The sequence below is a fragment of the Ambystoma mexicanum genome, chromosome 3p (assembly GCF_040938575.1).
Source record: "Ambystoma mexicanum isolate Mex_15411 chromosome 3p, UKY_AmexF1_1, whole genome shotgun sequence".
In the NCBI taxonomy this organism is placed as follows: domain Eukaryota; kingdom Metazoa; phylum Chordata; class Amphibia; order Caudata; family Ambystomatidae; genus Ambystoma; species Ambystoma mexicanum.
The window spans coordinates 253,985,063-253,997,589 of record NC_090925.1 but is presented as its reverse complement, the minus strand read 5'-3'; the positions used below and the strand labels follow the sequence as shown (position 1 = coordinate 253,997,589).

Below are 12,527 nucleotides of genomic sequence, written 5' to 3'. Positions count from 1 at the left end.
CAACATTAAATTCTGAGACAGCACTTGGCTGACTCTAAGGAAATTGTTCCAAATAAATTAGCAAAGGCTGCTGACTTGTGGGTTGCCAACAAGGATTCTGGGGCAACTCAGAAGAAGGATGATGGGAAGCAGCAAAAGAAAGATGACAAAGAGAAGTCTAATACCTCCAATCCAAAAGAGGGCCCCAAACATAGAAACGGTAAGCCATAAGGGAAACTGAATTAGGCTAGTGAACAATCTGGTATCAAACCAGAGGAGGTCAGCAGAAACCCCCATTTGTCAAAACGTTTGAAAATGTTATGCTTGTGGGTCAACTGACCATGTGAAAGGGGATCCCAGATGCAAGGGTAAACCTTCAGGGGTCCACACTGTCTCCCCAGAGGGAGAAGTCCAAATGGCAAGTGGAAACTCAGTTACTGGCTGAAGACCCCATTGGAGTCTCTGCCAGTGTTTCTTTAGTGTCCCTGGGTCTGTGGGAACAGCAGAATTTAGATGTCTATAATTCAATTCCAGATAACTCAAAAGAATATTATAAGGACAGTGTACTTGTAAATGGTCAGGAGACCCCTGCGATTAGATGACACTGGGGCCAGCATTACAGTGGTGGATGAATCTTTTTTCAAACCTGAGGATGTTGCTAAGGCACTCAAAGGCCTCACTAAGCTTGCTGAAGGCCCTGTCCAAATGCTTCCTAGATTACCGGCTCTCATCCACATGACTGTCAAAATACCTGTTAGTGTACAATGTGAGGTGCCTGGGAGAGTCCTGTTGGGGAATGACCTTTTCTCAAGCACCTCCAGGCCTCACAGAAAAGGAAACGGGAGCAGACGAGGAAGGCCAGGGAGAGTATGTTAACTGACTCTCTAGTGGATGTTAGAGGAATCTATAACATCCAGTCCACAGGAATTACTAACTGCTATTTCTAAGAAGAATGAACCAAAGGGGAAACCCAAGGTCTCAAAGAAAAAGCCAGAAAACACTCCTGTGCTACCAACAAGGACATCCCAGAGAGGACTGGCCAAAGGCGCACCTGTGACTGCTCCGCCTGCTGAGGCTGAGTAACAACCAGGAAAGGTTGAATCAGCTGCTGAAGATTCAGAGCTGGAAGAAGACCTTACCCTTGTTAGAGATCTGGCACCTAAAGACCATCCTGAGCTGCAGTCTTTACTGGCAGAAGGTGGCCCCTGTAGGGCAGACTTCAGCAGAGGTCAAAGAGAGTGCCCTACTCTTGAAGGTCTTCGCCAACAGGTAGCTTCCCAGCTGGAAGGGCAAGAGCCCGGGACGCATAGGTTGTACTGGCAAGATAGACTCAGTTGGTTCAGTGTAGAAGAGGCTATCTCAGGGGACTACAGAAGCCTTTTAGTGCTTCTAGAGACAAGACACCAGTTCCTACAGTTGGCCCACGAGATTCCTTTGGCTGGTCACTTGAGTTTCAAGAAGACCAAGGAAAGGCTTTCTCTGTATTTCTACTGGCCGAAGATGGGGTCTGATGTAGATGTATTCTGTAGGAGCAGTCACACTTGTCAGATATCTGGCAAGAGTGGAGCCAAGAATGTGGCAACTTTAGTGCCTCTCCCAGTGGTGGGAGACCCTTTTGAGAGGGTAGGAATCGACATTGTTGGCCCCTTAGACCCTCCATCCTCTTCAGGCAATCGATTTATATTGGTTGTAGTAGACCATGCTACTAGAAATCCTGAAGCCATACCCATCAGGACTGTTACAGCTCAGGCTGTTGCTAAGACCCTACTTGGTATTTTTACCAGGGTAAGTTTTCCTAAAGAAGTTCTCTCACAGGGGATCCAATTGTATGTCCCACTACATGCAGGCCATGTGGAAAAACTGTGGAGTGTGACTTAAAGATTTTCAACTCCCTATCGTGCCCAGACGAATGGGTTGGTAGAGAGGTTTAAACGTACTATGCAGAGCATGATGGGTGCTTTAGAGGAACCCCTTAGAAGAAATTGGGACCTTCTACTGCCATGCCTTTTATTTGCTTATAGAGAAGTCCCTCAGGAGGGAGTTGGATTTAGTCCCTTTGAGATTCTCTATGGTCATCCGGTTAGAGGTCCATTGGCCCTAATTAAGGAGGGGTTGGAGAGTGCTCCTTCTCCCAAGCCAGTGCGTCACTGACTATGTGTTAGGTCTCCGGAGGAGAATGACACAAATAATGACAGAAGCATCTGATAACCTAAAAGCAGGTCAGGCTCTGGTGAAGCATTGGCATGACCAGAAGGCCAACATGGTTGAGTTTACTCAAGACCAGCAAGTTTTATTTCTGGTACTTACAAGGCAGAGGGCCTTGCATGACAAATGGATTGGACCATTCTAGGTTGTGGGAAAACTTGGAGAGGTCAATTATCTTTCACACCAACCGTCTAAAAGCCTGTGTCTCAAGACCGGAAGTGGTAGCTTTGCTTCTAGCTTCAGCTCAAGAGGAGGAAGAGAGTGAACCTCTACCTGATCTCCTCAGGGACAACCTTTAGATGAGAAAATAGGAGTTAATCTCTCTTCTAATCTGACACTGGAACAATAGGAGGAGTGCAAGTTTCTGTTAAATCAGTTTGCCTCCCTGTGTTCACTATCACTAGGCTTGACCCCCTTTGGGGCCAGCATTATATTCTCACTGCTGACTGTTACCTGTTAAAAGCAGAGGTTACAGGATGTCAGATCATGTAAGAACTCACATAAAGGAAGAGGTCAACAAGATGTGTGATCTCGGGGTAATAGAACCCTCTACCAGTCCATGGTCTGTACTAGTGCCAAAGGCAGGATCCAAGGAGTTGAGATTCTGTGTGGACTTTAGAGCTCCAAATTCAGTCCCTAAAACTGATTCCCATCTTTTACCTAGGACAGATGAGCTGGTTGACAAACTTGGTTCAGCCAAGTACCTCAGTACATTTGACCTAACATCAGGCTATTGGCAAATAGCCCTGACAGACCATGCCAAGGAGAAAACTGCATTTAACACCAGCAGGCCTTTACCAGTTTAAGGATATTGGATTAAAGAATGCACCGGCAACATTCCAAAGAATGGTTAATCAAGTTCTGAATGGGACAGAGGACTTCTGCATGGCATACTTGGATGACATTGCAGTGTTCAGCCCTACTTGGAAAGAACATGTTGACCACTTAGGATATATTTTGCAGGCTCTTGAACAGGCCCATCTGACCATAAAGGCCAGTAAATGTCAAATTGGTCAGAGCAAAGTGGTCTACCTTGGACATGAGGTAGGAGGAGGTGAAATAAGGCCATTGCCTAGCAAAGTACAAGCTGTACAAGAATGGGCCACCCCTACTACTCCAACTTAAGTGAGAGCCTTCTTAGGTCTCACTGGTTATTATATGAACTTTATAGAGAACTATGGGTCCATAGCTTCTCCTTTGAACGTAGTCTCCTCACCCAAATTTCCTAAAAAGGTCAGGTGGAATGAGGGGTGCAACAAGGCATTTGAAGGACTTAAGAAAGCCCTTTGTCAAGCTCCATTCTTAAGAGCTCCTGACTACAGCCAAACCTTCATTGTGCAAACAGATGCTTCCAATACAGCTATAGGTGTAGTTCTAAGTCAGCTGGACGAGAAACACAGGGAGCAACCCATCTGCTTTATCAGCAGGAAGCTGAAGGAACCAGGTGCGGTGCAACCATTGAAAGAGAATGTTTTTCTATTGTGTGGTGACTGAAGAAGTTTAGACCATACTTGTATGGATCTACTTTTGTGATTCAGACTGACCACCAACCCTTGGGATGGTTAATGCAGATGAAGGGGGAAAATCCTGAATTGTTAAGATGGTCAATCAGCCTACAGAGGCTTGATTTTACCATTGAACACAGGTTAGGGTGTAATCGCCAAAATGCTGAAGGTCTCTCCAGAATGTTTGACCGAGTAAGGAGATTCATCCAGGGGTGGATTAAATCCTCCTGTCCCTTAGTCTGGGGGGACGAGTGTTAGGGAGAAATCTCATAAATGTGCTAATTCCCTCCACCTTAGAGAACCCCAGCATCTTTGCTCGATTTTGAGGACTTGATTTTTTTACCCAGAAAGAGTGTGAGCCTTTTTCCCCGCTCTCATGTGGTGGTCAGTGATAATGTCGAATCCAATAATGTCGACAGTCAAAATTTCGAAATAAAATGTCGAAAAAAATTATGTAGAAAAGCAATAATGTCGAATTTTTTTCAACATTTTTGTAAGTCGACATTTTTTTTTTACATTATCACTATGAACCCTTTCATGTAGTTTGATGTGTGCTTTACTCTTGTGTTCTTTGATTATGGAGTTTTAAGATAACTCCATAGGCATCTTTGCATGTGTGTTACACAGCACCCTCAGTGCAGTGACACAGGGATGTATTTTTAGACTTCCCAGAGATTTAAATACCTTCTCTGGGATAAACTACTGTTTCCCAGAGAATGTAAGGTTAAATTGACTTTGCTAGTCTTTTTAAATTCCTAGACTCAGCACCCACTATCTTCCTATAGAGTGCTGGAGGGGTTACCTAGTATCCCCTGTGTCTAGATACTCATGTAGCAGTCAAATGCTACCCTTTCCTATCGAAATGGCCAGTGGCAGTGGTTTTACAATGAACTACCATGATTTTCCAGACCGCGAACACCAGTAGTTAAAAATCGTGGGAGCCATGTTTTTCAAGATGTTGGCCTTAAGCCCCTTTGTTTAAACGTATCCCGGTCTTCTTTTTTCACCATTTCTTTTTGGAAAGGTCCTTCTAGAGTTTCTCTGCACATCAAACCCGTTTTGGTCCCTTTGTTTCTATGACTTTGGCGGGCTTCAGGACTGAAGACCGCCTCTGGCGTCGGAGTGTCTGGGGTGGCCAGGAAGTGAAGGAGGTGCCTGAAACTCCCTGTGCTTAGTCTCGTAAGAGACTCAAATGCACTCTGGCGTGATTAGTTGGCTGACTGTCCGGCAAGGCCCGCCCATACCTTTTTGTTTTTGTCCGGCAAGGACAGCCACCCTTCTGGGTGAGTGGCACCTAGGCTGGAATGAAAGGGAGAAAACTGTTTAAAAGGCGAGTCTCTTGGACTGGAAAGCAGTCGATCACTGGAACGAAAGAACCGAAGACTAGCTGGAAGTGGGCGGCCGCTGCAACTCCTGGACCGTTGGTTTGCCCGGTGAAGCCCTGCTGCAGGTCCGAATCGCCAAGCTCACCTCGACAGAGAAGCCCTTCAAGGACGACTTCTTCCTTTGAGTTGGTGGGACCAATCAACTTGTAAGCCACCTGGATACCATTCTCTGAGCTGGTTAGGTTTGGCCAGGGAGAAGGACACCAGCTTGTGTACTTGACTACAGCTACTCTAACTGAAGTGACTCCAGTTTGTCAGCGTTTTCTGATGATCCTGTGCAGTGCAGGAGTCCCAGACGTCCTCCCTCTTGTCCACACGACTGAGGCTCAGGAACAGTGAGATCTGCAGGAACTGCCAGGAACCAACGTCTTCAGCTTCATCTTGTGCCAACCCGATTGAGAGAACGCCTCTCTCGCGGTGAAAGTTCATGGAACTTTCCCTACTTGCAGGCCTAATCAGCTTGTGACCCAACATGATTATTTTTTTTGTACAAACTACTTCTGAGAACATTGGCAAAGACTTTACCGTTTACTACAAGAACTGCTCTTTCCTATCCAAGACACTAGCCCATTGATGTTGGCCTAGGCCTATTGAACTGAATCGAGTCCTCTAGTGAACTGAAACTATTTGCACTGCCTAAGAAAGTATTTGTGATCTATTCTATTACCTTGTGCCTTTTTACTCCCATTTAAATTAACTGAAATGCCATTTTGCTCCTATTTCAGGGGAGCCTAATTTGCTCAGAAACTCATTGGTTTTGTATTGAAGTATATTTGTGTATAATGTTAAGTTGCCTCCTTCTAGTGAATGTTTTCTAAATGACTGTGTAATAAATTAATAAGTATTTTACCAAGAAAAGTTGACTGCAAGTGTCTACTTGAACCACTGTGATTGTAAGACCTCTGTGTAACATCATTGTACTGCTCACATTCCCTGTTGAGATAAGCCTGGCTGCTCAGCTCGCTACCACAAACTGTGTAGCAGAGATTTATACCAAAGGTTGGTTTTGCTTACACCTGTAGTCCTAATTGTATGTGGTGATCCCAGAGGGATGCATGCAATTCTGCCTAACAGAGTGAGTCCTGGAACTGTAAAAATGGTGAGGCTCCTGAAGTGAAAAACAAGTCCACTACTGGAAGCTGAAGTAACCAAAGAGGAAGCCAACCAGACACACCTGCAGAGCCTTTGTAACACTTTGAAGCGACCATTGATGTCCTGACCCCATTTTCTGTGAGACTGAGGAACTCTGAATAGGACGACTCCTTCCCTTTCACTGGTGAGAACCACTCCCAAGACCAACTTTGTTTTGAGCCATCTCCCGAGGTCCTGTGAGTTTCCAGCTGCCGAACCCCAATACCAGGAGACTTGCTGCCCATTTCGAGTGCATCGTCGTGGAAAGGCTGAATTCGTCCAAGTCTTTGCTGAGCCCTCAATGATACTCCAGAGACCCAATCCAACTTGTCCAGATCCCCTCATCAGAGTGCGGCACTGGAGTAAACGAAGAAGATTGACTGGGAAATCGCGTCCTCTGTTGGTGCTGCAGAAAAGCGTCAAAACCGCAGAGTGACCAAAGATGTTGAAAGCCGTGCCAGAGGTCCTCCCTCGAGGCTGCTGCTGAGATCTCTTGCCCTGTCAACAGAACGAGGAATCCAGAGGTCTGGTCCAGAGCTGCAACATCGCGGAGCATCCACCACAAACATTTTCTTCAAACCTAAGATACTGTGGGGGGGAAAGGTAGTGCTTACCTTAGTCCATAAAGTCGCTCCAGAGCATTGGAGTGCACGTAGAGGTGTCCAGGGCAACCCCCTCTTACTTCAGACTCAAGCTGCTGCTTGTGCCCCTCTAGCAAGTCCTTTAACAGGGTCTCCAACGTTGGTTAAGTCTTCTTGTATCTTCTTTCCTAGAGACTAGAAAGTAGCCACAGGAACATTTAACTTCTGTTGCTTTTCAAGACTTTAAGCCTCTCAACTGCCTTTTAGCTATGGTTGTGTTTTGGACAAGAGACTTGCTGTGCAGGAAAAGCACCTCTAGAACCTAGAGATCTCCTAGGACAACACTAACCAACTGTTTTCTTTGACAGAAATCACTATCTTATATGTGTATGCTGACTAAATGCAATTACCGTATCATTTTGTGGGTGCGCGTTATTACTGATAGTACGGTAGACCTGTCAAACTCCTGTAACAAATGTACATGTTCAGCAAGTACCAACTAAGTGGCATTTTGAAAGTAATGAAAAGTATCCCTTAGTGTGTTTTATTGTGCTAAGTATTTAACAGTGACGCTTGTGTAAATATAATCCATATTTTAATATAAATGTATGTGTAAGGGTTTCTTTGATGTGTATTACTATCTAGGGTCAGTGTACTCACCTACAGCTCACATCTTCCTCTTACGATGAGCCTGACTGCTCTGCCCCTCTCCAAATGTATCTGAGTAGTACAGACTGATACTAAAAGTTGTGGATCTACAAACCACTGGGATAGCTTACTAAAATCTTACCTCCAAGTAGGACTTAAAGATAACACCCCTAACAAGAGGCCCTGCTCCAAGACGAGATAAAAAGACATGGCAACTGTGTCGTCCAATTTCACTTTGATTGATGTCCCAAAAAAGCCACCGCTTCTTCAAAGGTGGTAACAGATTTTCAGATGCTGGTTCTCTCCTCTGGAATGTCATGTTCTTCTCAATAAGAGCTTGTCCAAATCTTGCAGGTTCGAAGAAAATCCTTTTTTCTTCTATCCCCAAATGTCTGCTTGACCTTATACGTGGGGATCGTGTGTAATAAAGCTCCTACATGATTTCTCAAAACAAATTGATTTCTTTGCAGGCATTATTGGCCAACCAAACAGCTAATGCCATCAGGGACAATACAGATGCAACCCACAAGAATGCAGACACCCTATTGAAGAAAATCCTGAGCCTTCACAAGCACATCCTTGGTAAGTGTGCAAGCAATCATGTGACCTTGTCTGAGACCTTCCATTAGTCACTCTTCATGCTAAGAATGATAACAACATGGAGGTTGTTACCTATTGATATAAAGCCTAAGTGGATGGGGCTGCGCCTGAATTAAATAAAACGGGCCTGGATTTCAGTCTGCCTGTGAAACATAGGGAATGGTTCACCCTACAATCATGAATGTATTTGTGATTGTCTAAATAAAATAGCAGAATGCTACTTTTTTTGATGAGTCACCAGGTGCAATTCTTGGGCTATGGTGTTAGCGATTCAACCTATGTTTATATTTGCTTGGTTTTATCTGCTCTCCTGGGACACCCGTTAGCCCCACTCCATGATACACAACATGCTGTGTCCAGAGAGAACAGAACTGAAACATTTTGAAACTGAATGTTAACAGATTACCGGATTCCATTGGCCCCTCCTCCACCTCCATCCTGTCTGTTTTCTTATGTGATCTTTTTTTTTAGAAAATCCACTTTGAAGCTAAAAAAACACTTTATACTTTCAGTTTTATGGATTTATTCAAAGTTCCTTGGTCCTCTGTATAGTTTTAATGTTAATGTTCATGATTAAGGACATTTATACCGCGCACTATCACCACCGGAGTGGTCCACATGTTAGTTAAGTATGCTGGACAACCACAGTAGGCTACTTTTCTGTGAACAGAGTCAACATTCCCTTCCAAGCAATCAGTAAAATATCACTAATCTAGGAGAGGAGAGGAGAGGTAGAATTATAATGTATTTAAATAGCGCTTTCCTCAAAGCGCTGTACATAGAACATATTAACATACAATTATCACACAACCGAAGATGGTACTCATTTATCCACCTCGGAAGGATGAAAGGCTAAGTTGGCCATGCCAGGATACAAACCTGTGTATTAGGGAGAATTTTCATTTCTGTGCTAATTTCCTCCCACCTTAGAGACCCCCAGCACGTTTGCTGGAATTAGGACTTTTTAATTTTAATTCCTGAGTGAGTGGGAACTTTTTCTCACTCCCTCTTTTTCCCTGATCAGGAGGATTAAATGTTTTCACTGTTTTTGGAGTCTGACAAACTCCATAGGCATCTACTTTTTGTATGGTGACACACGGCACCTTCCGTGCAGTGTCACAGAGAAGCCGTTTGCATTTCTCTTAAGGTTTAAATACCTTTTCTTGGGTGAACTACAGTTCCCAAGAATAATAAGGTGAAATTGATCTTACTTGCCTTTTTTTTCTTTGTAGGTCCAGCACACACAATTTTATGTGGAGTGCTGGGGGTTACCTAGTAGCCCCTTATCCTACTTTCTAATGTACATTTTGTTTTGTTACCCTCACTACTTTAAATGGCTGGTGGCAGTGATTTTAATTTTTACTACCAGTGTGCTTTATTTACCGCAGGCTGAACCCTCAGCTGCAGTAAAACATCCAAGGGTGTCCATTTTGTCAAAATGGCCCCTGTCTTTTTTTCACCATTTTCTGTTTGAGGTCTTTGTTGGCTTTTACTCTGTGCGTTGAGGCGGATTTGAGCCCTGTTTGTTTTCCCTTTGGTGGGATTCAGCACTGAAGCCCGCTCCTGTGTCTGGAAGGGCAAGAAGTGAGGGAGGGTCCTGAAATTCCCCTGTCCGTTGTCACTAGGAATGCCTAAATGAAACCAGTCCTGATGGGATTGACAGTGTGATTGTGTGACTGTGTGATTGACAGCCTAGGCTGTGAATGAATGGGAAACTTAATTAAAAGGCGAGGGTTTTGGGACTAGAGGCAGTCGACCACTGGAAGAAACATCCGAAGCAGAAATCGTGAAGGGAAGCCACCTGGACATCGTAGTACCTGCTGCTGTGCTGACCTTTTTCGAATCGACATAGAAGCTCCAGACGGAACGCCTTCTCCCCTTGAGCTGGTGGGACCAACTAGCCCCTCGACTAACTCCACTTTGGCGCAATCTCCAACTAGCTTTGCCTCTCCAGTCTTGCAGAAGCCCAATTCCAGGGGGTCAAGGTTCCACAACTGAGTGCAACGACGTCCGCGGAACGAATCCTGCCAAAAGCTCCAGAAGCCTCCTAAGGACACTGCAGAAGCAGGAAATCCCGATCCAGAGTCCCCCTCACTAGTGTCCAGGACCGAGGGAGCAAGGAAAGTCCAACCGGAGATATTCGTTATGCATCAGTGCTGTTTGCGAAGCGCTGAAACCGCCACGTGCCACTGAATCGAAGAGCCCGTAGCTGCCGGCGACCTTCCGGAGTACTGCTGCTAGGAGCCCTCCCTCTTGTCCTCACGACGTAGGCTCAGGAACCAGGGTCTGCTTGGCTGTAGCAAGACAGAATCCAGCTGGACCCCTTCTAACCATAGGTACTGTTTGGGCTTGCAGTACTTACCTTCTCGCCTTAAGTCGTGCATTCTCACTCAAATTGCACTTGCTTAACTTCCTGAGTTGATTGCAACTCCCTTTGAACAGGCTAAACAGCTTGTGTACCTTGAGTGATTTTTTTTTTCCTGAACTACCTAACTTTGTGAAAGACTGTATCCCAGAAGTGCATCAGTACTATAGACTTTGTCCAAATTGACTTTGGATGCCCTGGCTCCCTAAAGGGACCTTTCTGAATCCATTGACTTTGGCATTGCTTGTTCCTCATAGTTTGAATTTTGTTGAACACTTTCTGCTGGGAAAGGCTTACCTAGATTTCATTGGAGGTGTTAGACAAAGTTTGAATGCAGTACCCTCTGGGAACACTACAAACAGCTATGACTACAGGTATAGGCAACCCAACCTTTTGTATAAGCTTGTACTACAGTTTTGGTAGCGTGTTGAGCAGCCAGGCTTATCTCAAGAGGGGAAATGTGAGCTGTAGTGGAGTTACACAAAGATTCACAGTTACAGGAATGCAAATACACTCTTACACTCAAGGTGCTTTGCATACACAATTAATAATGTATTTATCAATTATAAAGCCTTCTTCAGAAGGGAGCAAAAGAATAGTAACACACAAATACACTTCAGTACTGTACACTCTGAGTTTCTGGATCAGACAAGGCCCTTTTGGGATGGCCCACAGACACAACCTACACCCACAGGTGACTTCACTCACAAGGGTGCTGGGGACATTAATACCTTACTGTTGGCATACAGAATACTCTTTAAAAAGTAAGTAAAAGGCAAAGGTTATTAGAACACAAGAAATACAAATAGTCATAAGCAGGGAAAATACTTTCAGATCGCTCTGAAAAGAGTCATTCAATTCAATAGGCTAAGCCAAAGTCAATAGGCCAAAGTCTTTGTATAGGATGCAGCACTTCAGGTAAGTAAATGGAAATGTCTTTGCACAAGTTCTTAGGAGTCTTTGAGAACAAAAAGAATCAAATGTAGGGCCACAAGCTGATTAGACTTGTGAATTGCAGAAGTTATAAGCACTTCCACAGTAAGAGGTAAGTTCTCTTAGGCTAGTTTTTACAGTACATTAGTAAAGAAGAAAAAGGTGCAGCTGAAGACTTCTGTTCCTGTACAGCTCTGCAGATCTCACTGTTCCTGGGCCTCCATCGTGGGGACAAGAGGGAGGACGTCGGGGGACTCCTGCACTGGCACAGCAGGCAACCAGCAACCTTTACTTTCAGTGGCCGTTTCGCATTTCAGCTCCTTGCGGTACAGCCAATGGCAATAAGCACGGTTCCTGGCTGTGAAGGTGGACTTTCCTCACATATGAGGTCCCGCACTTGACTGAGCACAGGGTCAGGCTTGGTCAGTCCTGCTTCGTGGGAGTCTGGAGGATCTTCCAAAAGCTTTAGGCCAGCTAACCAGCAACGCACACAATCTGGTGTCTTTCTCCCTGGCTCTACGGTTTACTGGCGCAACTCTGAGGAAATTCAACCAGCTCCGAGATGGGTGTCCAGGTGGCTTACTTGGGAGTTGATTGGTCCTACCAACTCAAACTGAGAAGTCGTCCTTGCAGGGCTTCTCTGTCGATGCTAACTTGGCAATTCAGACCTGCAGCTGGGCTTCACCGGGCAAACCAACGATCCAGGGTTGCAGCAGCCGTCCTCTTCAAGATCTTTGGTAACTTGAGGGATAGCCCCAAAATCGGACAGGACAATAGGGCATATACAAATATTTAGAACAGGGGGGTGGTCCTGACCTCAAACATTTAAGCTACAGTTATTTACTATAGACACAATTTTCATACATCTCCAAATCCAGTACTGCTCACTTAACAGATTATGCATTTTGGGAGGAAAAACATACAAATCCAAATTCTGAAAGGGCTGGAAAACCAGTTTCTTTACCTTTATTACTTAAGGTTACAACATAGCGTCCCCACTGTCTCATAAGTTCTCAAAGGAATAGTAGACAAAAACATTTACAACTTAATCATCAATATACTCTGTTTTTTATGCAACAAAGATTAGAGTATTTGAATAGGGGGAGAGAAATAAATGCAAATTTTTGTATAAGCGTACCAGATTTGAGCTGGACTTTAAGCATTCGTTATACATTTTTCAAAAAGAACACATTGT

General features: G+C 44.6%; 1 protein-coding gene across 2 annotated transcripts in view; it reads left to right on the top strand.

Annotated features, from left to right (window-relative positions):
* The window catches only part of LAMA5 (laminin subunit alpha 5), a 670,647-nt gene that overhangs the window by 439,238 nt on the left and 218,882 nt on the right, over positions 1-12,527 (top strand). For both annotated transcript variants that reach the window (XM_069650738.1, XM_069650737.1), the window contains exon 51: positions 7,905-8,016. In XM_069650738.1, the coding sequence (XP_069506839.1) occupies positions 7,905-8,016 (112 nt within the window). The remainder of the gene's footprint in view (positions 1-7,904; positions 8,017-12,527) is intronic.